The sequence below is a fragment of the Pituophis catenifer genome, unplaced genomic scaffold, assembly GCF_029215685.1.
Source record: "Pituophis catenifer annectens isolate HBS135680 unplaced genomic scaffold, rPitCat1.0.hap2 SCAF_3, whole genome shotgun sequence".
Taxonomy (NCBI): Eukaryota; Metazoa; Chordata; class Lepidosauria; order Squamata; family Colubridae; genus Pituophis; species Pituophis catenifer.
The window spans coordinates 146,029,408-146,052,978 of record NW_027256883.1 but is presented as its reverse complement, the minus strand read 5'-3'; the positions used below and the strand labels follow the sequence as shown (position 1 = coordinate 146,052,978).

At 39.4% G+C, this 23,571-nt stretch overlaps 1 protein-coding gene across 1 annotated transcript in view; it reads left to right on the top strand.

The window, feature by feature from the left end:
- Positions 1-12,951: 12,951 nt before the first annotated feature.
- Positions 12,952-23,571, top strand: part of IL12RB2 (interleukin 12 receptor subunit beta 2) — a 29,733-nt gene continuing 19,113 nt past the window's right edge. Inside the window, exons 1-6 of the mRNA XM_070939475.1 lie at positions 12,952-13,009; positions 13,576-13,615; positions 16,031-16,290; positions 17,492-17,606; positions 19,214-19,392; positions 20,750-20,892. Coding sequence (XP_070795576.1) covers positions 12,952-13,009; positions 13,576-13,615; positions 16,031-16,290; positions 17,492-17,606; positions 19,214-19,392; positions 20,750-20,892 — 795 coding nt within the window. The remainder of the gene's footprint in view (positions 13,010-13,575; positions 13,616-16,030; positions 16,291-17,491; positions 17,607-19,213; positions 19,393-20,749; positions 20,893-23,571) is intronic.

Here is a 23,571-nt window from a genome sequence, read left to right as displayed (position 1 = left end):
AGAAAAAGAAAAAGGATATATGTTTTGCACAAAGAACACAAACTCTGCATTTTCAAGCAGCATAACTGAAGGTTCTCCGTTCATTGTTTGAACAAAATTGAAAAAAGTAAGTCGCAGCCTCCATCTCAGTTTTCATCTCTCAGGTTAATTCATGTTAAAAACATATAAAAGACAGTTGCTGGAATTGGGTATGCCTAATTTAATGAAAAGGAGGACTGGGGTGACATGATAGCAGTGTTCCAATATCTAAGGGGCTGCTACAGAGAAGAGGGAATCAAGCTATTCTCCAAAGCACCTGAAGGCAGAATTAGAAGCAATGGATGGCAACTAATCAAGGAGAGAAGCAATCTAGAACTAAGGAGAAATTTCCTGACAGAACAATTAATCAGTGGAATGACTTGCCACCAGAAGTTGTAGGTGTTTCATCACTAGAGGCTTTTAAACAGAGATCAGAGAGTCTGTTTGTCTGAAATGGTATAGGGTTTCTGCCTGAGCAGGGGGTTGGGCTAGAAGACCTCCCAGGTCCCTTCCAACTCTGTTATTCTAATTCTAACCTCTAATTCTAATGTTCATATTGTAATTAACGTGTACATCGAATTAGAGGAGATCCGAAAGTCAACTGAATAATCTTCTCAGAAGGTAAAATGATTTATAATAAAGTTACTTTACAATTCAAGACTATGAAATGATACCGCGGGTATATGAAGCCCAACTTCTTACACAAGGAAGTATACAACTGAACTGAAGGATGCATGTACAAGATATACCTCAGGGTCATAATCAATATAAAGGAAGTGGGGGAATCCATTAAAAATCTGACTAAATCCAGATATGTCAGCAACCTGACATACAGTACCTTCTTGGCTCTAAAGTCATCAAAAAACCATGCCAAATATCTATCATTTTTAACGGGTGGCAGGAAGTCGTCTCAAATTTAAAGTTCTGAGGCCAAAGAAGTTATTTACCACTATTGACTACTATGATGTTTCATTAGCCAGCTAGGTAACATGCGTTCTGAGAGCGCACCTATAACTCCACAGTTCAACCCTGAGCTACAGATATTCTCTGTTATTGGAACTATTCACTAGCAGTGGGAAATAAACCGTTGTGTATCCTTTTATTCTCATCATAAGGACTCTAATCAAGCTGAGCTGCATCTTGCTAAGGCAAACAAGTAGTCAAGCTTAGCCTGAAGTTTAGGAGATGATACATGTTGCTCCTCTGGGCCAATTTGGACTTGCTTGAAAAGCTACTGAGGACTGTTTAAGTGGCTATTTCTTCATTGTGGATGAAAGAGCAAACTGCTCTTATTATCATCCAAGGAATTCTCCTGACCTCAGTGACATGAATCCCTCTCTTCCAACCATCATTGCGCTCCCTCAAAGGATGAGGAGGTGCAAAGCGTTTCTGGTATCCAACCATTAAGGAAGCATGTTTGCACCATGCCATAGAAATTTACAGTATGACCATATGTGGAATAAAGTATGTAATTCTGGGTGCCCAATTGCAAACATTGTACTGAACATCTCAAAAAGTTGGAGGAAAGGAGACTGACAAAACTCACTGTCCAAATTAGAAAAAATAATAGTTTATGAGGGACATTTTAGAATTATAGACAGTTATGATGTAGAGAAAATGGACAGAGATGTTGTTGTTATTTTGTCTTATAATACAAAAACCCAGGGATACTGAATGTTGAGGGATATGGAACAGTAAAAGAGCAAAACACATGAAGCATAGTTGGACTATAAATTAACTTTTTCAGAATGTCACGATGGCTACCAACCTAGAGGGCTTTAAAAGGAAATTAAGCAGATTGAGGACATATTGGTGGAGGGCTACTAGATACAATTGCTATTTCTAGATTTTGAGGTTAAGAGCACTGAATACCAGTTCCTGGATACAACAATGGAGATACTTCTATGTGATGGCTTCCCTTTGGAACTTAATCATTTGGAAAAACAACATGCTGGATTACATGGGCATTTATATGATCCAGGAGAGCTCTTTCCTATACATGGTGTAGTAGTATCTGACCCAGTCTTTGTGGTCTTTTAAAAGAAAGCTAGGTATTGATGAAGGAGCTCATTTTGAGAACCCTAAAATGTGTTAAATGCCATTTAACATTAACCTAGAGATATCGTTCCCCTCAGAACAAGTCACCGTCGAAAATTCTCAAAAATATGAATGACTTCCTAGAAATGGAAATACCGGTACTTCAATACCTCTAGAAACTAAAATTAGTAGCTGTTGATGCAGGGAGGAAATAGACAACCGCAACAGCTAGTGGAAATAAAAGTCATAAAGCATATTTTTTTGTCATTCTTTTCTTTTTGAAACTTTAAATCCATAAAATAAGAATGTATGTCAGTCTTCTTACAATCCAGGAATGATTTTGTTCTGAAAAGAAATTGTTAATGCCATATACCTTTAGGGAATTTTTTAAAAAGACTAGATAAATTCTCCTTATATCACAAGAAAAAGAGGGTATTTTTATGATTCAATAAAGATTTAAAACACAAGTTGTGTATAATTACTCAAAAGTAAGTCCCATTGCTTGGATTCACACATCATGCACACATAAGGCACAGTTTTAACAATATTTCACAGAACAAAACATTGGTTCACATATAATGCATTGCTTTAGAAACTACCACTACAGAGTTCACACATCATGCTCAAGTGAAAACAAGCCCCAGGTTTAATATGAGATATTAAAATGGTTTACTGTTGCTTACTATGTATATTTAAATAAATAATCCTCCCTTTTGTGAATTAAACTCCATTTCCAAGTTTCAATTTTATTCTCAACTTCAACTAAGACCCTGATGAAGAAAGTCTATACCACAAATATATATATATATATATATATATATATATATATATATATATATATATATATATATATATATATATATATATATATATTGTTTTTAACATGCTACAAGCTATTTTTTTCATTTCTCTTGTATAAAATTAATATAGCTACTCCTCTGGAATTTATTAGAGTTGCCTGTCATATATGGGTTACACAAATCCACATAGTCAATAGATATGACAGCAAAAAATTTAGTGCTCTATCTCATCTTTTGATCATCCAGAATTTTATTTTATATCTTGTTCGTCCAGATTTGGCAATTCTAAAATTTACTCTTCTATAAGCCCTTTAATACTCTAGAACATCTAATACTGTGATGGCGAACCTATGGCACACAAGCAGGTCTTAGGACTTCCTTAATAATGATAGCAGAGATATCCCCAGGGTGACCAATTTCCACAGGATCCAATCAGTGGTGGGTTTCAAAAAAATTTACTACCAGTTCCGTGGGTGTGGCTTGGTCAGCGTAGCATGGCTTGGTCGGCATGGCTTGGTGGGCGTGGCAGGGAAAGGATATTGTAAAATCTCCATTCCCTCCCCACTCCAAGGGAAGGATACTGTAAAATCCCCATTCCTGCCCCACTCCAGGGGAAGGTTACTGCAAAATCTCCATTTCCTCCTGATCAGCTGGGACTTGGGAGGCAGAGAATAGATGGGGCAGGGCCAGTCAGAATTTTTACTACTGTTTCTCAGAACTACTCAAAATTTCTGCTACCGGTTCTCCAGAACTGGTCAGAACCTGCTGAAACCCACCTCTGGATCCAATGCTAGATTCGGTGTAGAAGCTCCCAGCTTAAAGGCCAGGTTTTATTAAAACCTGGCACCATGACTTCATGGCCCTGCTTCTATGGACAGAAGACTACAAGACTTGATCTGGTGGCATATAGCTCTGCTATGGGAATTGAATGTCTGAGGCTTTCACAGATAATAACAAAAATAATTTTAAAAGAAAGTTTTGCAATTGTGTGAAGATTCCCACCCACTCAAGTCTCGTATCCTTTACTCAGCAAACAGGTGTGAAAAACAAACAGGTTAGCTCAGAATGAGCCCTGAACTTTTAGTCCTTGAAAGAGAAATCGAAACATGTCACTAAACTCCTCAAAATAACAATGCCACGGTGGCAATAGATGGGAAAACATAGAATACTGTGATGCCATTTAATAAGAAAAGTTTTGATAGATATTTAGGCATTATTATGGAGAGAGGTGTGGTGGCCTAGTGGTGAAGACCCTCACCTCCCACTTGGAAAGTTGAAAGCTCAATCCTAGGCAGTGGCAGATGTTTCTAAGGTGCAAAGAGAAAATATCTGCTGCAAACTCTGCATAGGCATTAGGAAGGGCAACCAGCCAGTAAATGCTCAGCTCCATCCAGTCACCTCAATTCTACCCCTATTTAAGGGATTAAAGAGTTGTAAAAAAGAAGAGTTTTTTTTTTTTAGGCAATGGGATGGTGGAACCAAAATCTGATTTTTGAAAATTTAGGGTAATACATTGTTTTGTTCGTAAATACATCAGAGTCTAACTATGTTACAGGAAAGCAATACAGAAAGTACAATCTTCTGAGAATACTGAATAAACATATTGTGATGTAGCGTGTGAGCATATTTTATGGGAATAGATTGTTCAGTTCTTATTAGTGACCTTTTTTACGAAAATGAAATTGGCAGTGCAAAACCAACGTTCAAGAAAGTTGGAAAAAGAAAACCAAAGGGGAATGGAACTACTTATATAATCACGCGTTCACACAATTTCCATTACGGTTGCTAGTACGGGCTGAAATCTTCAGCAGTGATTTCACCCCAGGAAACCTGGGAAGCAGATATATCAGGGCTTAAGCAGGCTGCCCCTCTGTCCTGTATATAACTTGCTGCCTACACAGGCTAATGACAAACTATATGTTTTCAGTAACTTTCTAAAAACAGGAAAATTACATGTAACAAACGTTTTTTCTTATAAATGTAAGAAACAGAATTTTATTCTTTCATTCTCTCCATTTCCTGTTAAAATTAATAATATGATTGGTTTGCTTATTTGTTTTTCACCATACATATGACCACAATTGAGCCCAAAATTTATGTTGCTAAGTGAAACATGTGTTAAGTGAGTTTTGGCCCATTTTATGGCCCTTCTTGCCTCTATTGTTGAGTTAATCATTGCAGTTGTTAAGTTAGCAACATTATTGTTAAGTGAATCAGGTTTCCCCAGATTCTTGTCTTTGCTTGTCAGAAGGTCACAAAAGCTGATCACATGCAACCGACACAAATATGATTCAGTTGCCAAGGCCGGTAAGTGTGAAAAATTGTCATTTTTTTCAGTGCTGTTATAACTTTGAAAAGTCACTGAATGAACTGTTGTAAGTTCAGGCCTACCTTTACACCAATTTTTTTTTATGATGACATCTCCCAAGGGAAAATATTGTTATATTCAAATAGAAATTTCCTAGATGTTTTTGTCTGGAGGATAAAGGTAGGATTTACTCGTTCACCATAGGATTCCCATTGCTCTTTATCTGCCCAAATTGGTGAGAGTGGTATAGGGAAGGGTGAAAAAATTAAATATATTTTTGTCTTGGTGAACAGCACCTATCAAGAAGAAATATACCATTTAACTAGGAAATCTGTAGTCAATAGAAAAGAGATAGCAGGACATTTATTAGGAGCAAATAATATCAGTGAGGATAACTGTTTGGTTTGCACCTGAATGCAACAATTTCCAGTTTCAGATTTTTATACAAAATGAAAACCAGTTATCCCTTAAAATTTGCAAAGCAAACTGTCAATCAAAAATAATAAAATTCTGCACCAGGTATGTCATATTGCATTGCATTGGTTATGGATGACCGCAAAGACTATATTTAGAAATTTTTTCTTCTGTATAACATGCTTAGAAAAATCTGCAGAAAAATACAAATTTTAATCAATATTACATTACCAAAACAAGAGAATTAAGAATTTGTCAACGGTTACCAAAATAAGAGAATTAAACTTAACAATGCAAAAATGGGAAACTCATTTTTGAGTATTTCAGTCCTCCCTAGAAGCAAAAGCAGAATAAAAGTAAATTTATCATGATTAAAGTGTTGGACTAAGATCAAGGGAGAGCCAACCCGAACTCCACCCTCAGCCATGGAAAATCACTGTGTGGCCTTAAGGTTGTCGTACTCTCAGCTCAGAAGGGAAAAGATGCCTACATATGCCAGCTTTTGCTCCTAGAGGAAAGCCAGGATGTCAATCTAACCAATATAAATAAATAACCAGGATGCCCACATCCTGGAAAGAAGAACTCATGTTTCCTTGGTTGCAAGGTTCCTTTTCATAGGCATCTGGCAGTCTTTGGTTGAGGAATAGTTATGGATTAATTTAAATCTTGATCAGTTTTAGCAAAGGAATTACTTATATTAATCTGGAGTGTATGTTCTCCTTTGGGTTTTGACTGTTTCTTCACTCACCCATGGGATGGATTGCATTGGTATAAGACTCTTCCCAATGTTGAAATGCATTAAAAATATTCATATTTCCGTGCCTCAAAGTAACCTAGTATATAGCTGGCTTTCTCGAGGGTCTCTAGGAATGAGCGGAGAGTGGTTGAATGAAGACTCAGGGAATACCAGAGTTCTAGAGTGGGAAAACATCCTGGAAAAAGCCAAGGAAAAAGCCAAAATTGTATTGTTGTCAACCCCTGTGTGAATGCATTAAAAAGTAGAAGTTTAACTCCAGTTAGGGGACCCTTCATGCATTAAAATCCCGGTGCTGTTAAATTTTCATTCCCACTTTATTTTTATGAACCAAACAGGGGTTCAGTGGGAAGAGTCTTGGGAAATGTATTTGTGTGAACATGTGATAAGCTGATGGAACTGGCAAATCATGTGACCCTGTTAGTGTTACCTAAATTAAACACGGTGGCACCAAATTCACAAAGCCGTTGGACTGCGGCTGATCCCACAGTAGAAGGTGGAAGTGTCCACTTCCACAAGATGTAGAAGAGAGTAGCATTTATTCAACCTGTGACACAGCTTCTTCCTTTCTGTTTGCCCCCTCCAACTGCATGCATTACAAACGACCAGACATCCAGCTCTATCCAGCTCTAAGGGCACAGCTGGCACCACTTTCTCCCTAAATATTCTCTCCCATAACTTTTGTTTTGTGTAGGGTTCTGTTTTGATTTGTTTTGTTGAGGGCTGCATTCCCCCTGGGGAAGGGGGAGAGAATTCTGTGTCAGAGAGTGGAACAGAAACAATCAGCCAGTAGAATCAACCAGTTCTCATAGTTGGAATAAAGTAAATGATTCTTCAGTGAAAAAAACAAGAAAGCAAAGAGAAGGCATAGCTAAGAATTGAGAACTGTTGAATTGGTTGCTGCTTTCTAAATTCCTTTCTTGGTCTGTGATGGTTCTTCATTTCAATTCTGGAAAGACAGGGAGGAGGAGGAGAAGGAGGAGGAGGAGGAGAAGCAAAGTTGAGAACAGCTACTCTGGAGCAACTTGGGCGAAGGGGGAATCGGGAATCTTTTCAGCAGGGAAATAAATCTCCGCCTCCAAAAATCGAAGTTTCTGTCAGATTCCATTGCCCCCGACAGAACTATGCTCAACATTTAGGTCTCGACGTTGGCCGTGCTTTCTTCTGCAGGCTGCTTAGTGCTTACCCCAAATACCAGTTTTGGATACTTTTTAAATAATAAGCTGCTAGGGGATATGTACTCTACGTCAGGGGTCTCCAACCTTGGCAACTTTAAGCCTGGCGGACTTCAACTCCCAGAATTCCCCAGCTGGGGAATTCTGGGAGTTGAAGTCCGCCAGGCTTAAAGTTGCCAAGGTTGGATCCCTGCTTTACATAATAGGCTTTTCTTTAATTTTTAAATGCATCATGGCTGGGATAGTTAATGCATTAGCACGCTAATAGGACACGTGAATGTAAGTAATAGTTTGTACTTTATCTTTTATCTATGCGGTATCCATTTCATCCAAAACATTGTTTTTAAATTTCCTGGCCATTGATCAGATTAAATCAATACTGAATTTAATTCTTCAGGCGTCCGCAATAAGAATGGTGGGGGCGGAGTGCTGCTTCCTTTCTCTCCCCCCCCTCCCCTTTTCCTTTCTCTCTCTCTCTCTTTCTACGAAGCAGCACAGAAGATGCCGGCGGAGTGAGGAGCTACGCGTTGCCTGCCTAGGGTGTCCTGCTGCGGGTGAGTTGCCCCATGGAGCTGAATAGGGAAGGAAAGGGAGAGATTTTCTCGACTCGCTGAGAATTTGGGGAAGACGGGATGGTGGGTTCCTCCCCCCACCCCTCACCCCGGGCGAAACTGCCTGCTCCTGCCCTGGAATCTTTTGCAAGCAGAGCGATCTCATTTACTCACTTCGGTTCCATTTCTGGGGATCAGATCGACCAAGTGTATGGCTGGAACAGCAGTAGTATTAAAAATAAACAAAGGTGGAAGAACCCCTGAGTAAATGAGGAAAAAAAAGAAATAGACAAAATATTATCCAGTCTCTGTCTCTTTATATTAACCAGGCTTTGCTAGTTGTTATCATTTTACAGAAAGTGCTACTAAAAGCTGCCCTTCTATTAAAAGTGGCAAAAGGCCAGAAGCCCCCTTATTCTTAAGTAAAAACTTGTGAAAGGGCCCCCAGTTAGAATGATAGATAGATAGATGATAGATAGATAGATAGATAGATAGATAGATAGATAGATAGATAGATAGATAGATAGATAGATGGATGGATGGATGGAATGAATTCTTTATTGGCCAAGTGTGATTGGACGCACAAGGAATTTGTCTTTGGTGCATACTGTCAGTGTACATAAAAAGACAAGATACATTTGTCAAGAATCCGAAGGTACAACACTAATAGTCATAGGGTACAAATAAGCAATCAGGAAAATTAGCAGAGTGATGGCGTTCAGGAAAAAACTGTCCTTGTGTCTAGTTTTCTTGGTGTGCAGTGCTCTATAGCGTAGTTTTGAGGGTAGGAGTTGAAACAATTTATGTCCAGGATTCGAGGGGTCTGTAAATATTTTCACAGCCCTCTTTTTGACTCATGCAGTATACAGGTTCTCAATGGAAGGCAGGTTGGTAGCAATTGTTTTTTCTGCTAATTATCCTCTGAAGTCTGTGTCTGTCTTGTTGGGTTGCAGAACCAAACCAAACAGTTATAGAGGTGCAGATGACAGAGAGAGGCCAGAAGCTCTTTGATAGGCATGCTGCAATTAGTAACTCCTTTCTTGATAGTCTTAGCGTATATGGGCGCTAGCAAAACTTTTGTCAGAAGATTTCACCTTATTCCTTTAAATGAAATAATAAAATATAAAAATATGGGCTAAGCAATGCTAGATGGACTCACGGTTGCGCAAAAGGCAAAGAGTTTGTGTTTAGGCTTCAGCTTGGAGAGATGTACTGGTAGTACTTAAATCAGTGGCTTCGGTTAGTATCTGATGTGATGCTTATCAAGTTTCAGATGATTCAAAACTGAAAGGGACAAGTTAGAAGAGATTTTTAAAAATACCTGGACGAAAATACCTGGACAGATTTCAGCAAAAAGGACTGGAATGAATAGGATGGAACTAAAAAGGAGATATGTTCAGTTGCACATCTGGGTGGGGGGGGAAAACTGAAAGCGACAAGGATAAGATGTGGGAGACCTATCTTGGCAATAGTATATGTGAAAGGAATCTGCGTGTCAAATTAAATATAAGATAGCAGTGGGATACAGCTACTAAACTGGTAAATGCTATCTTGAGATGCATTAACAGGAATGTAGAGTCCAGATCATGAGGAGGAATTGTTCAATTCCACTCTGCCTTGGAGTTGGGGACTATCTGGAATACTGTTTCCAATTTTGGGCATCACCGTTCTAAAAAGTCAATGACAAAAATGAAGCATGTTGGAGAATAGCTATCAACATGATGAGAAGTCTGGAAACCAAGCTGTATAAAAATGGTTAAACATATACTTATCCTATGGAAGAGATGATTGAATAGTAGCCTCCAAATTTCTGAAAAGCTTGTCACTCAGAAGAGTAAGCATCTATCTGGCATGCTTTAATTTGAATTTCTGCACCAGGCTGATAATTATAAATGTCTCCTTTCAAGCCTATGATAAACAGGAAAACTAATAAAAAAAGAGCATGGGAGCATATATTTAGGATTGCTTCCCTTGGTGAATTTAACAAGTACAACAAACTATGAAAGTATAATTCCACATGTCCATGTATAACTGCTAGAAGATCAGATAGTACAAATTAGCTGGAACAACATGAAAGAATCATAGAATCTATGAATACTAAAACCAACAGTGTAAACATAAACGGAATCAGTTACGTAACAAAAATAAAGTACTGGTTTGAACAATTGTTCAAGAAGAAACAATGGTGCTCATCTGGCCCGAAGGTGAATCTTCGTGGCTTAATATATTAAGTTTGTTCTGATTTATAAGCATACTAGAAATCCCCCAACTTTGGTGTGTGTGTGTGTGTGTGTGTGTGTGTGTGTGTGTGTGTGTGTACAACTACACGCTGCCATAGGTAGCGTGTTTAATTCTTCTCTGTTAACTGCTATACCACATGGAAAATAATTTTTGTAAAGAGACAAGTTTTCTTCTTAATATCCTGAACTGATCATTCATCCAGTCTATTCCTTTGACAGATAAAGAAACTGAAATAGCTTTTTGATGTTCTGTTTTGTCATACTTGGGAAATGATCTGAGGAAGTCAGATATTCATCAGATAATCACTTACACCTTCCAAAAGATGGCAAGGGAAATGGTTTCACGGATAACATACTCTGCCACTTAAAAGGAATGCTCTACCTAGGCAATATAGATTTCTATCTTGTACTTATTTTAATGTTACGCTACATGTTTTCCACATTGACTAACTTATTTACAGTTCATGCACAAACATTTCTGTGAATTTTTTTCAGCACAGAAGGGATTTAAAACATTTATATGACATAGCATAGCATTGGAGGCCCAGAAAATAGCAGTCTGAATAGCTTTATCATTCACCAGGAACAAATCATCCACTGTACATGGTCCATCAAGATTATGGCATATCAATAAATGTTCAGGACTCAAATCCCCACAGTCACAGCTTCCATCTTCTGTGATATTGTCCATATCTTCAAGTTCTTCTTACATCATGACACCTCTGTTCTCGGTCTTGTCCATGTTTTCCATATTCCATGTGGGAGCTAGTACCCAAGCAAAGGTCCTTCCGTAAAATTGTCCAATTTTTTTTTTATTTGATTTATATGCCGCCCTTCTCCGAAGACTCAAGGCAGTTTACAATGCGTTAAGCAATAGCCTTCATACTTTTGTATATTTTATATAAAGTCAGCTTATTGCCCCCACGATCTGGGTCCTCATTTTACCTACCTTAGAAAGGATGGAAGGCTGAGTCAACCTTGAGCCTGGTGAGATTTGAACTTGAAGTAATTGCAGGCAGCTGATGTTAATAACAGTGCTTTAGTCTGCTGCGCTACCAGGGCTGCGCTACCAATTTTCACTGTAGTTCGAGTTATTGCCTGCTATCGTATATTTTTTTGTTACTTTTTCCCCTAAAAGATTGTTTTTCAATTGACTTGTACACCTTAGAGGTTATAGTAAAGGTAGGAAAAAAATGTGATTTATCTTAGTCTGATTTTTATTTTTATTTTTTTGCATCAAAAACACCTGGCATTTTAACAGGAGTGTATAGACTTTTTATAGCCACTGTATAGTGGCGAAAGAATGACAAAATGTGAGCCTTTCAGATGTATGTTTGTCAATGGAGGCAAATCCTTGCCCATTTAAACCCCCCCCAATATCCATAATTTGTTTATACAAGTAATCTAAATTGTTTGAGAAGGTACAGCAGATGTGCCAAGCCAAGCCAAGCCACCAGATTATAACCTGACTCGGTTTCCCACTCCAACTTCTGAAGCTGAACCTCATGTAATCATTTAAAAAATAGATATGCCCCACCTATGATTTATCGATGGCCTCCACAAACCATATTGGTGGCAATCATTGACACCTTCCAGTATTAAGAAACTAGGCGACATAAGCAAGTTCTTTCTTAGGGTGGGGACACAGTCTTTGGTGAGCAGCAGTGATTTAAAAAAAAGATTAGGGTTCACATCACATCCATTTGGGACTGAGATTTTCTAGCTGAGTCAAGTTTACGTATGTATGTATGTATGTATGTATGTATGTATGTATGTATGTATGTAAAATATAGGAAATAAACTAGATAGACAGACAGACAAGACAGTTTATTTCCTGCCTTCTATTGGCAGGAAACTAGACAATTTTCAATAATATGGCTCTTGCAGGAGCTTTTAAAAAAAAGCATTTTAGGGAGTAACTGGCCTCCGGATCCTTGATTGCCCATCTTTGGTCTAGAGATGGGGTGTCCAACCTTGGCAACTTTAAAACTTGTGGAAGTCAATTCCCAGAATTCCCCAGCCAGCATGCAACTAGCAACAATTCTTGGTAGTTGAAGTCCATGTGTCTTAAAATTGCCAAGGTTGGTGACCCTTGCACTAGAGTTTGATCAACAACACTTTTCTATCTGGTTACAACTATAATTTCCGATTCCTTCCCTCATATTCTTTCAAAGTAAATCTAATAAACCTGATCAGGCTTTTCATCTAATTCTCCTCTCTGTTTCGTTTCAGTCTTCATGAACCCAGAAACAAAACTTGGGAAATATTGCTCATCATTGAAAAAAAAGAAAAAGAAACTAAAGAAATACGTTTCATGACGAGTCATATTAATCATGAAGTATTGTTCCTGAACCGAGGGGTGGGTGGATGGGTAGAGAAGCAGAGAAGAAAATACAGGGAAAGGCAAGACTCTGAAAGAAAAGACAAACCTTGGATCAAAACCATTTGGTTTCTCGACGGAAGCATCTGCTTCTAGAAGAATATCCACACTTCATCATTCCTATGATTGTTTCTGGTGAACTCCAACTTTTCAGTCCTATGTGCCAAAAATATGAAAGTGTCTTCCTCCTTAAAGGATTATTCGCTGATTATATGTACTGATTATTGATTTAAAAAAAAAAACCAAGAGTAAAAATTCAGCAGAAGATATCAAGATGCTCAACATAGGAAGCTTACCTTTAAAAATGTGTTTTCTAGTATTCTTGGGAGCAGGTGAGTGAGTCCTGGAAATCCAGGACTTTTTTAACCTACATATCTTCAGTAAAGGCAATAATCTAGAAGAGTCACAGGAGGAAAAACATTCCTATCCTATCATATAGTCTGCCAAGTGGGGAGGGTCCTATATGAACAAATAGCTTCATCCAAACTATTGAGTCACTGACCATGTCCTCATTACTTTAAATAAAGAACTGCCTGGGATTAGATCTTGGGGATACAAACAATGGGTAATGTAGATTTGATTAGACAATATACAATCAGCGGTAGAACTACTGAATCAAGAAAGAGAACTAGAAAGTCTGAACAGCAAATTTGGAGGAAGAACTATGATCTGGACTCTCATTTCTTGACTCTGGGAGTCTTAAGTCCATAGACTATTCAACTTCGAAAAAATTTCAGCTTGAGCTTCCGTTGCAGCCAATGCTGCCAAACAAGTCAGCAGATCCTATAATTTCCTCCTGTAATGAAATCTGTATAAACAACACTTCTTTACTTTTATAATTATTTAGGTTTTGAAATTGTTTATTATGAAACATCTTTGTTTTGTTTTTTTATTCTAGGAGTAAACGTTTTGCTATCAGAAGAATGCACGAGTAGACGGTTGAGTAGCATTTTTTTTTCTTGAAAGGAAAATATCAACTTTTTCCCCCATTTTATTGTATTTATTCCATTTCTACAGCTGTCCATCTCAATCAATGACTCTGGGCAGCTTACAATTCAAAAAATATGCCACAGTTAAAACTAAAAAAACATTTTGAAACAATAGAAACAATTTTTTAAAATCCAAAATAAATATATACATCCTTCTGCCCATTAGGCTTTTAAGGTGGCTGAAATGATTAACTAAAAATAGCCACCCTGCAGAATTCCTTTTATGTTAGTTCTAGAGTTGGTTGTGACATCCACTGAGGCAAATGCAGACTCTTTTGTTGACAAAGGGCTTCTTGCATTTTTTCCTCCAGAATTGAAGCCTTGTTTCATTCCAAGGATTTTTACTCTAGTTGTGTCTAGTAAAGAATCAGGATAGGCCCTACAAATTTGCATTATTATTATTATTGTTGTTATTGTCATTGTTATTGCTATTATGCTCATCCTATCTCCTTTCTGGCAGTGCTTGGGTGTTCTAGCAAACCCTCTAGAGCAGGGGTCTCCAACCTTGTAACTTTAAGACTTGTGGTCTTCAATTCCCAGAGTTCTTCAGCCAGCAAAGCTGGCTGAGGAACTCTGGATGTTGAAGTCCACAAGTCTTAAAATTGCCAAAATTGGAGACCCCTGCTCTAGAGGAGGGATTCAACAGATCCTGCCTTGTGTGACATGTAAAAGCTGTGATGTGGCACGCAAAGGAAATGGTAGCGGTTCTGCTATTTTTGGTACACAACATACAACAGTGAGAATATCAGTCAAGAAAGTCCAACTCCAAGCTAAATTGCTTACTTGAAAATCTTTCCCTAAAAGTTCAACCGACTCCAAATCTATTTCTAAGTTAAAAGAGGAAGCAGAGATAAGAACGACAGCCCTTCCTTCCTCTGCCTCTCCATGTTTCTCTCTCAGTACCCGCAACCCACTACCTCACAGTGTAACTTATTCACCTGTACAACCATTTCAGAGAACCACATGTGATTTCCCTTCAGTAGCTTTAGAAGAGAACACCCAGGAAGTTGCAGCTCATGGGAAAGCAAGCCCATTATTTTGTCTTCTTTCTCTGCTTGCGTAAACACTGGAAACTTGGCTAAGAGGCAATCTGAAGGCGGCAGGGCAATGGTAGGAGATTCCTTGGTTTGTCCAACAATATTTTAACAGCTAACAAAAGTAGAGAGAAAATACTTGATTTTGCAGAAGGTTAAAAAAGAGAATGCTTCAACTTTGGAGCAGCTTCCTTTAATCAGGTGCTCTTTGTGCTGTATATTTCACTCTGGTAATCCCCAATCGATACAGGTCACTCAGCACAATGGGCCCCAAAGCCCAACAAGGGCCTTTAAATGATTGAGAGAAACCGAGAGCAGAATATTACCTCCCTTCGGTCTGCTGCCTTATACCTGCAGCTTATAACAATATTATGTTCTCCAAATTGGTAGGCCAGAAAACAGATGGAGGGACCTAAAGTATCTATGTGGGATTTCAAAATCTAAACTATATTTGTTAAGAGGGGCTGTTCAACTGCCCCCCCCGAATAATTGGTCCTGCACTTAAAAAGACCCTGAATCCAACATGTTTTTTTGGAGGACACCTGCTGGAAAAAACTATATAGCAGTGATGGCTAACATTTTCTGGACTGAGTGCCCAAAGCACACGCATATGCGCATGAATGCTTGCATGCATGCCCAAACCCCCAAAATGCAATGCGTGCCACGCATGCGCCCCACTCCCCATGCATGCGTGAAGACCAGTTGGCTGGTAGGAGGCACGTGCACATGCGCAGCAGAGCTGAACTGGGGTGGCAGCTCATGTGCCATCAGACAGGATGCTGTGTGCCACCTCTGACACACATGCCATAAGTTCGCCATCACGACTATATTGCACTACACTACATTACATTACACTAATGATAGACTTTGAATGTCGCCTCCAGGATCAAGAAGTTTGGAATAAGACCAAAGGTGAGCATTTATGGGAGCCAAGACCATAGATGGGAGCCATGGGGTGTTAACAAAACCAAGATGGCTGACTATGGAGTTGCAGCTGCAGCTGTGATTTTTCTTTTCTTTTTTACTCCTTCTGTAGATGTCCCTGTTATGAGCTGTTTGTTTTGCCATGTTGGGGGAATCCACACAAGCATTTTGTACTGGCACAGGGCAAAACATATGGTGTCCAAAACCCAGTTTAGTTCTGTTGCAAGAAGTTAATATTTGTTTATTAAAAGATTTATATGGCTCCCTTTTTATATAGCCGTAACTCTGGGCGCCTCCCAAAAAAGAAAACCAATAAATACAATAATCATAAAAGAGTAAAATAATAAGACAAAAAATCCTGCATCTTAACTGTCCTTAACTTCTTGAGTTCTTTCCTGCCTTCCAGGGGACACATGCGTGCAAATGGCACGGAGCTGTCATTAAAATCAACAGTGGATCTGTCCTGCTGGCTAAACAAGAGCTTCTACCATAGGCATTGTAACATCGTTTTGTTGCAAAACAACTCCATTATCAGTAGCAGCAGCTCTCCAAATTCTTCAATCAGAACCCAAATTCTACTGAATACTTTTGGGAGGCAGACATTTAATTGCAATTGCAAAGAACCGAGGCCATTGAACATATGTGGAATTTATGTTGATGTTGGAAGTAAGAAGCTTTTTAAAACTTTTGTTAACTATGTACAGAAGAAAATGGGAAGGGAATTTGTTTACTTTTGAAAACATTGTTCTATTATGAATATATGGTTTTATGTAGTCAATGAGACATAATGAGATAGAGGGGGTAAATTGATTAATATTAGAATAATAGAAATAACTGAGGAAAGGCAGATTTTGCCTTTCGTGAGATGGGTGCTTTGTTCAATAGTCCATCAGACAAAAAAAGAATTATTGCCTTTCATCAATTTATAGCCTCATAAAAATGCTTATGTGTTATAATCACTCAAAATTTTGAATAGAAGAATGTGCTGTTATCTCTTCCTCTGATTTTTTTCCAATAACTCTTGTTCATCTCGCTGCCAGTCCTATTTCTCTTTGAAATTAGTAACTCCCACCAAGGCTTTGCCTAGGAAAATAAGATACATACTTTCATCTTTCCACTTTTATGCTATAAAGTGTTTGACTTTAACTGGATTATTTAGCAAAAATAGGACTGCAGTGAGAAGAACAAGAGTCACATATGAACATATCAGAGGTGGGTTTCAGAAGGTTCTGACCAGTTCTGGAGAACCAGTAGCGGAAATTTTGAGTAGTTCGGAGAACTGGTAGTAAAAATTCTGACTGGCCCCACCCACATCTATTCTCTACCTCCCAAGTCCCAGCTGATGGGGAGGAAATGGGGATTTTGCAGTAACCTTCCTCTGGATTAGGGAGGGAATGGAGATTTTACAGTATCCTTCCCCTGCTACACCCACCAAGCCTTGCCCACCAAGCCACACCCACAGAACTGGTAGTAAAAAAATTTGAAACCCACTACTGGAACATATCCATGTTTAGCAGTAGGTACTACCACTGCTTTGTTGCAATGTTCAGCAACCCACTTCCCCTCATCAGATCCATATAAGAAAACACACCAAGTTATTTTTTGACAATACTATCTCTTCTGAATTAATGGGGAAAATAGAATGAAATCGTAATAACTTAGGTCTCACTTCCTTGGTGGAATATATGTATTATTACTGTACACATGGCAGGTCTTTCCTCGAAGAGGTTTTGATGCACGGATTCACTGTACGCTGGAATGTTCAAATGCAAACAGACTCTTACCCAATAATTTTTATAAACAACAAAGATTCAAACCAAGAGTCATTTCCTCCTATCTCAGCTGTAGACCACTTTTCTTTTTTAAGTTGCTCCAGATCAACCAAAAAATGTATCATGTGCCCAGTATGGAAAATATGGATCCACCATTTGTTCTTGGGATAAAGGACATCATACCTATCTGCTTACTACCTATACACTATGGTAAGTTCTGTCTCCCTTATAATTAAGTTTACATCTGGCCAATTCTGCTTCATCACTTCATCTTTGTTTCCATTTTCTTATGTACCACCTGGGATGAAATGAGTAGAATTTGAGTTAGCTTTGATCAAAATATTGGTCATGGTTGTCAACCATTAGGGCTTAAATACCCTGACATCCACCTTTGCTCTGCAAGCCTTTTTTGAGGATTTGCTCCCATTATTAGGGTAATTCAAAATATTGTATAGTCTGAGGTAAAGGAGAAGATGGCATAGTCTATCCATGATGAGTTGAACCTTATTTAACTCTACAAAAGGAATAACATCCTTCACCTTAATAGATTGTTCTGAGGTTGGAAGTTAGGTTGGATGTCCTTCAATAACCAGATCCAGCTGATATTGTTGCTTCCTCTTTAACCTCTGTGGCTTTAAAATTGGTGGCTGTCCCTCACAGTTTATCTTTATATTGTGAGTAGAAAGTCCAGGAATACACATTCTCTATCTCCCCTTCTCTAATCATCTGCTCCCATCACAAGATTTTCTTGATGGTTGGCAGAATGTAATTGTATCCAATTGTAGATGGATATCATGGCTTATGACAGTGATGGTGAACCTATGGCACACTTGCCCTCTCTGTGGGCCCGCAAGCTGTCGTCCCAGCTCAGCTCCGCTGTGCATGCGCCCGTCCTCCTGCCAGCCAGCTGGTTTTTGGGTCTCTGCCACACATGTGCAGGGGGCGGGGTGCATGTGGGAGGGAAGCACGTGCATGTATGGGGGGCGGGGTGCATGCATGGGGATGGGGCATATGCACAGGGGACACACACACATTGCATTTTGGGGGGTTGGGCACTCGGTCCAGAAAAGGTTAGCCATCTCTTGCTTATGATAACACACCTCCCCTTTTTGGCCCTTTAGTTAAATATCTCTGGGGGCTGTTACAGACTCAGGTTATATCATCTGAAAATTAACAGTTTTTAGATGCACCGGAGGCTTGGGATGGAGACCTTGATATAATAAAAATGCCAATTCTTTTTTATAATACTGGTTGAAATTCACAATCCAGATACAAATCTGAAAGAAATTTTGCCATCATATGGATTTGATTTGGTTTGGTTTCATGATCTATAATGCAAATTTCAAAAAAGTTGTGCAGGATTTTCATTTTTAATTTTGTCATCTTTCTGAGTTTATGATTCTATACTTGGGATTTGGCAGTAGGTCTGAGAGTAGGTATCGGGGTTTTGAGTAATCACTGGGAAGACTAAACTGAATATTAGGGTAAGTGAAATTAACCAAATTAAGTACCTGAAATATTAGACCGAATGATTAAACTGGATATTATAATAAAAAGTATCGGATTCAAGTCATCTACAAAGAAACAAGTCTTTATGAACTGAACATTTAGGTGGTAATATAATTTCTGTGACTGTCATACAATTTTATATAGATGTAAAATAAATCTAGGCAAGGAAGAAGGAAGAGGAAGGAAAAGGAAGGAAGGAAGGAAGGAGAGGGGGAAGGGGAAAGAGAAAGGGAAAGGAAAGGAGGAGGAGGAGGGGGGGGAGGAAAGATAATTCACCCTGTTCATCTCAGTTTCTTTTTTTGTTGCAGGGTAACAAATGAAACCCCCAATGGAACAGTCTTGGGAGAAAAAAATAGCACTACAGTTCAAACAGTAGATCTCAGGAAAAAGCTGGACTTTGAAACTACTTATACAGTTGTGGTTGAAGCCACAAATAAACTTGGGAGCAATTCATCTGAACCAATGCAGTTCACATTAATAGACATTGGTGATTATCAGGAACTCTGATAAATTATTGGAAAGAATATTTTGAGTGATAATTTCTAATCAGTCGGTCAGTTCAACTAAACCAAACCACTCTTGTATCGAAAGTCTTTTTGCTGCCTTTGCTAAATACTGGTAGTACTTTGCAACCCTTGATAAATTGCCTTTGGAGGTGGCTCTTTTGATGGTGTTTAAACCAAAGTGATGTAGAAATGCCTGCAAGTGTTGCATACAGAATACAGACCCCACGAGGCCAATTGTGATATAGGAGCTAAATAGGACTGCAGTCAGACAGGAGCTAAATTCAACTCCCCATCTGGGCATTGTGTTATTCATTATCTCTTAGCCCAACCTATCTCACATGGTAATATTAATTGGGATAAAATGAAGGGAAAATCCCTCATGAGTCTTATTTTGAGTTCCTTGGGTGGGATAAAACTGCTAAAAAGTCAAGTTTCTGCTACTGATCTTTAAGCAATAAGAAAGTATAAATCTGTGTGCTTTTCACCCTGACTGCTTTTGGAATTTTTGGACTCAGCTTTTCAAATGCATGCTCCTTGAAGACAAACAATATCAAGTGTGTATGATTTATTTGTGAAGTTGTAAAGATACTTCTTGACTTAGGACCACAATTGGGAACAGAATGTCTGTTCTTGCTAAACAAGATATGTTAAGTGAGTCGCACCCGATTTTACAACTTTTTTGTGCCACCGTCGTTAAGCAAATCACTGTAGTTGTTTAAGTGAATCATCTGGTTGTTAAGCGAATCTGGCTTCCCCCATGGACTTTGCTTGTCAGAAGCCAGCTGGGAAGGTCACAAATGATGATCACATGATCCCAGGATGCTGCAACCATTGTAAAATGCATGCCGATTGCCAAGGGCCCAAATTTTGATCACATGACTTGTGTGGCTGCTGCGATAGTCATTAAGTGCTAGGACCAGTTGTAAGTCACTTTTTTTTTCCCAGTGCCGTTGTAACTTTGAACAGTTGCTAAATGAATGTTTGTAAATTGAGGACTATCTGTAAAGTTGTAACAGACAGAGATGATTGGAACAAGGAAATAGATAAACGATTACATCAAGCAATGGGAATATGTGACCCTCCCATGTTTATAGACAGTGAATAGCTGAAAATAATTTTCAAGGTGACAAGTAGGTGGTTGTATTGTCCTCATCTCCCACTTATGGCCTTTTCAGAGGCATCTAACATATTACTGCATGTTACAAGATATCAGATTATTAGATAGTCTGGTCTTGAGGATTCTTGTAGGGGTGTTATTAGTATGGCTCAGAATTTTATTTCCAGAAATAATGTTGTGTTTTTGTTCCTGTTGGTGCATCACTGATCATCACAACACAGTGAAGCCTCACCCTCCTGTGGACCTCTCAGTAAGCTGTGATGCCTTTGTTCCCCAAAATTGTACCATCTTATGGCAAGATCAGCAAGAAACACAGTGCTTTAGACTGAGATACCAACCAATCCACAGTAATTCCTGGATTACGGTAGGAATGTTGAAATGAAATGAAATTGCTTTATTACAGTCTCTACAAATAAAGAGAGAAAGTAAGGATATTTTATTTTTTTATGATTATGTAAGTCATTATTTTCTATATTACTAATGTGATGCCTTAATGATACTCAGATATGTCAGTATTTTCAGTCCCATAGTAAGCATCCAATAGAAGAGAAATCAACGGCATGTTTTATGCAAAATATATCCTGATGTAATAGAAGCAGATTGTTGATTGTCTTCTGGTGCTTTCCACCTAAATCACGTCCCCAGAGGCAAGATTTATAGCAGCATATTGAGTCATCCTTTTGTTCTTACTCAGCCAGGGAGTGTATATCTTTAATACTGCACAGGATTCATAATCTGTCATTAATTTAACACATACTGTACTTCCAAATGCATACTTATTAACCAACATCAGTAGCGTGATCTCTATCAGCTCTTCTGACTCCTCTGCACATTTTTTTATCATTTGGTGGATGCAAGATGGCATCCAGAATGCTTCTTGGCACCAAAAGAAAGCAAATGGTTCTCCAACTGACCATGAGTGAGCGGATACATCTTATTAAACCATAATATAGTTGAGTTTTGGCTTAACATGGCTTAGGCCCGGGGTACTTGCAGGACCATCTCCAGCCGCTCTCCCACCGTCCTGGGCGCTCTCACAGAGTCGGCCTCCTCAGGGTGCCGTCGGCCAAACAATGTTGGCTGACGGCCCCCAGGAGGAGAGCGTTCTCTGTGGGAGCCCCGACCCTCTGGAATGGATTGCCCACCGAGCTCAGGACAGCCCCCGACCTTCTTTCCTTCCGTCGCGAGCTGAAGACGTGGCTCTTTCGTCAACTCAACTGATCCGTTTGGGGGTACACTGTCATAATTTTAAACTGTTTTTAATAGGGTCGCTGATTTTAATTTTATTTCATTGTGATTTGTATTGGAATTTGTCATTTTGTAAGCCGACTTGAGTCCCCAGGGAGAAAGGCGGCATATAAATCGCAATAATAACAACAACAACAACAACAACAACAACAACAACATGTTTTGTGCATTGAGCCGTTGTGCTCTATAAACTAAGTACAGGATATAGAAACAGGGAATTTAGAACAGAGATGAGCAACTCTCCCAGGCACGTTATAATCTTGTTTGATCCTGATATTGTGATCTCCAGAAGCTTTCCAGATCATGCTTGCACAGTTTGCTGGCAAAAAATGGTATGGTTTCCCACCCACCCCAAAAAAAAAAAGGAAAAAAAGAAGAGGGAGTCAAGCTATTGTCCAAAGCACCTGAGGGCAGGACAAGAAGCAATGGATGGAAACTAATCAAGGAGAGAAGCAACCTAGAACTAAGAAAAAGTTTCCTGACGGTTAGAACAATTAATCAGTAGAAAAACTCCAGAAGTTATGAATGCTCCAACACTGGAAATTTTTAAGGAGAGATTGGACAACCATTTGTCTGAAATGGTATAGGGCAGTGATGGCTAACCTTTTTGCCATCGCGTGCCAAAAGTGGGGGGAGCAGGGGGGGGTCACATGCGCACGTGCCCACACCCATAATTCAATGTGCCCCGCCCCGCCCGGCCCCACAGCGCTCCCCTCGCTTTTGGCAGGCAATGGCATGGTGGGCCGTGTAGGCCCATTTTTCGCCCTTCCCAGGTTCCAAGGGTTTTCTTGGAGCCCGTGGAAGGTGAAAACAGCCTTCCCCACCCCACCCCCAGAAGCCCTCCGGAGGCCAGAAACGGCCCATTTGCCCAAAAATCAGTTGGCCGGCACACGCATGCATGCCATAGGTTCACCATCATGGGTATAGGGTTTCCTGCCTAAGCAGGGGGATGGACTAGAAGACCTCCAAGGTCTATTCTGTCTTGTCCCGTCCTGTCCCGTCCCATCCCATCCCATCCCATCCCATCCCATCCCATCCCATCCCATCCCATCCCATCCCATCCCATCCCATCCCATCCCATCCCATCCCATTTCATTCCATTCCTGAAAATAGATTCATTAAGCTGCTGCAAGGGAAAATGCATTTATCTCTAACCTCAAAGTCATCCAAACCTTTGGGGGGGGGGAAATAATTAGGCCTGTCCAACTGCTGATATCACTGCAACACCAGACTCATGCCCGCATGGTGCTTGGAAGCCAAAATACCAGCGAAGCTGCAAAAAATTCCATGTCTCTTTGCTGGCATGATGTATTGATCCAATTAATGTGGCATCTTCTGATAACAACAGTTAAGAAAGGCATGATATAATGCAGGGATAGGCAACTGTGGCCCTTTTACAACCTGTGGACTTCAACTCCCAGAATTCCTGAGACAGCCAAACTGGCTGTTGTAAAAGGGCCACAGTTGCCCATCCCTGATAAAGTGCAATGTCTGAATCCAACCAATGATAAAAATAGTTCTGCAATTCTGCCTCGTCCCATCGGTGAGGTCCTAACAGCCCTAATAAAGTTCATCAGCGACAGACAACTTTAAAGCAGCCTCACACATCTGTACAGAGGAGAAACAAGACAGAGATACGTGTTTACAAAATAATGAAGCTTTGGTTCCAGCACATAATTAGGAACAAATGTGAATGCTTGTGCCAGGTTTGGCTTTTAATTTAGAAGATCCTGTGTCTCTCTTGCGATGCCCAACTAGGGCATCTTATAAGCACTTACAGGATTGTTGCAGGGTT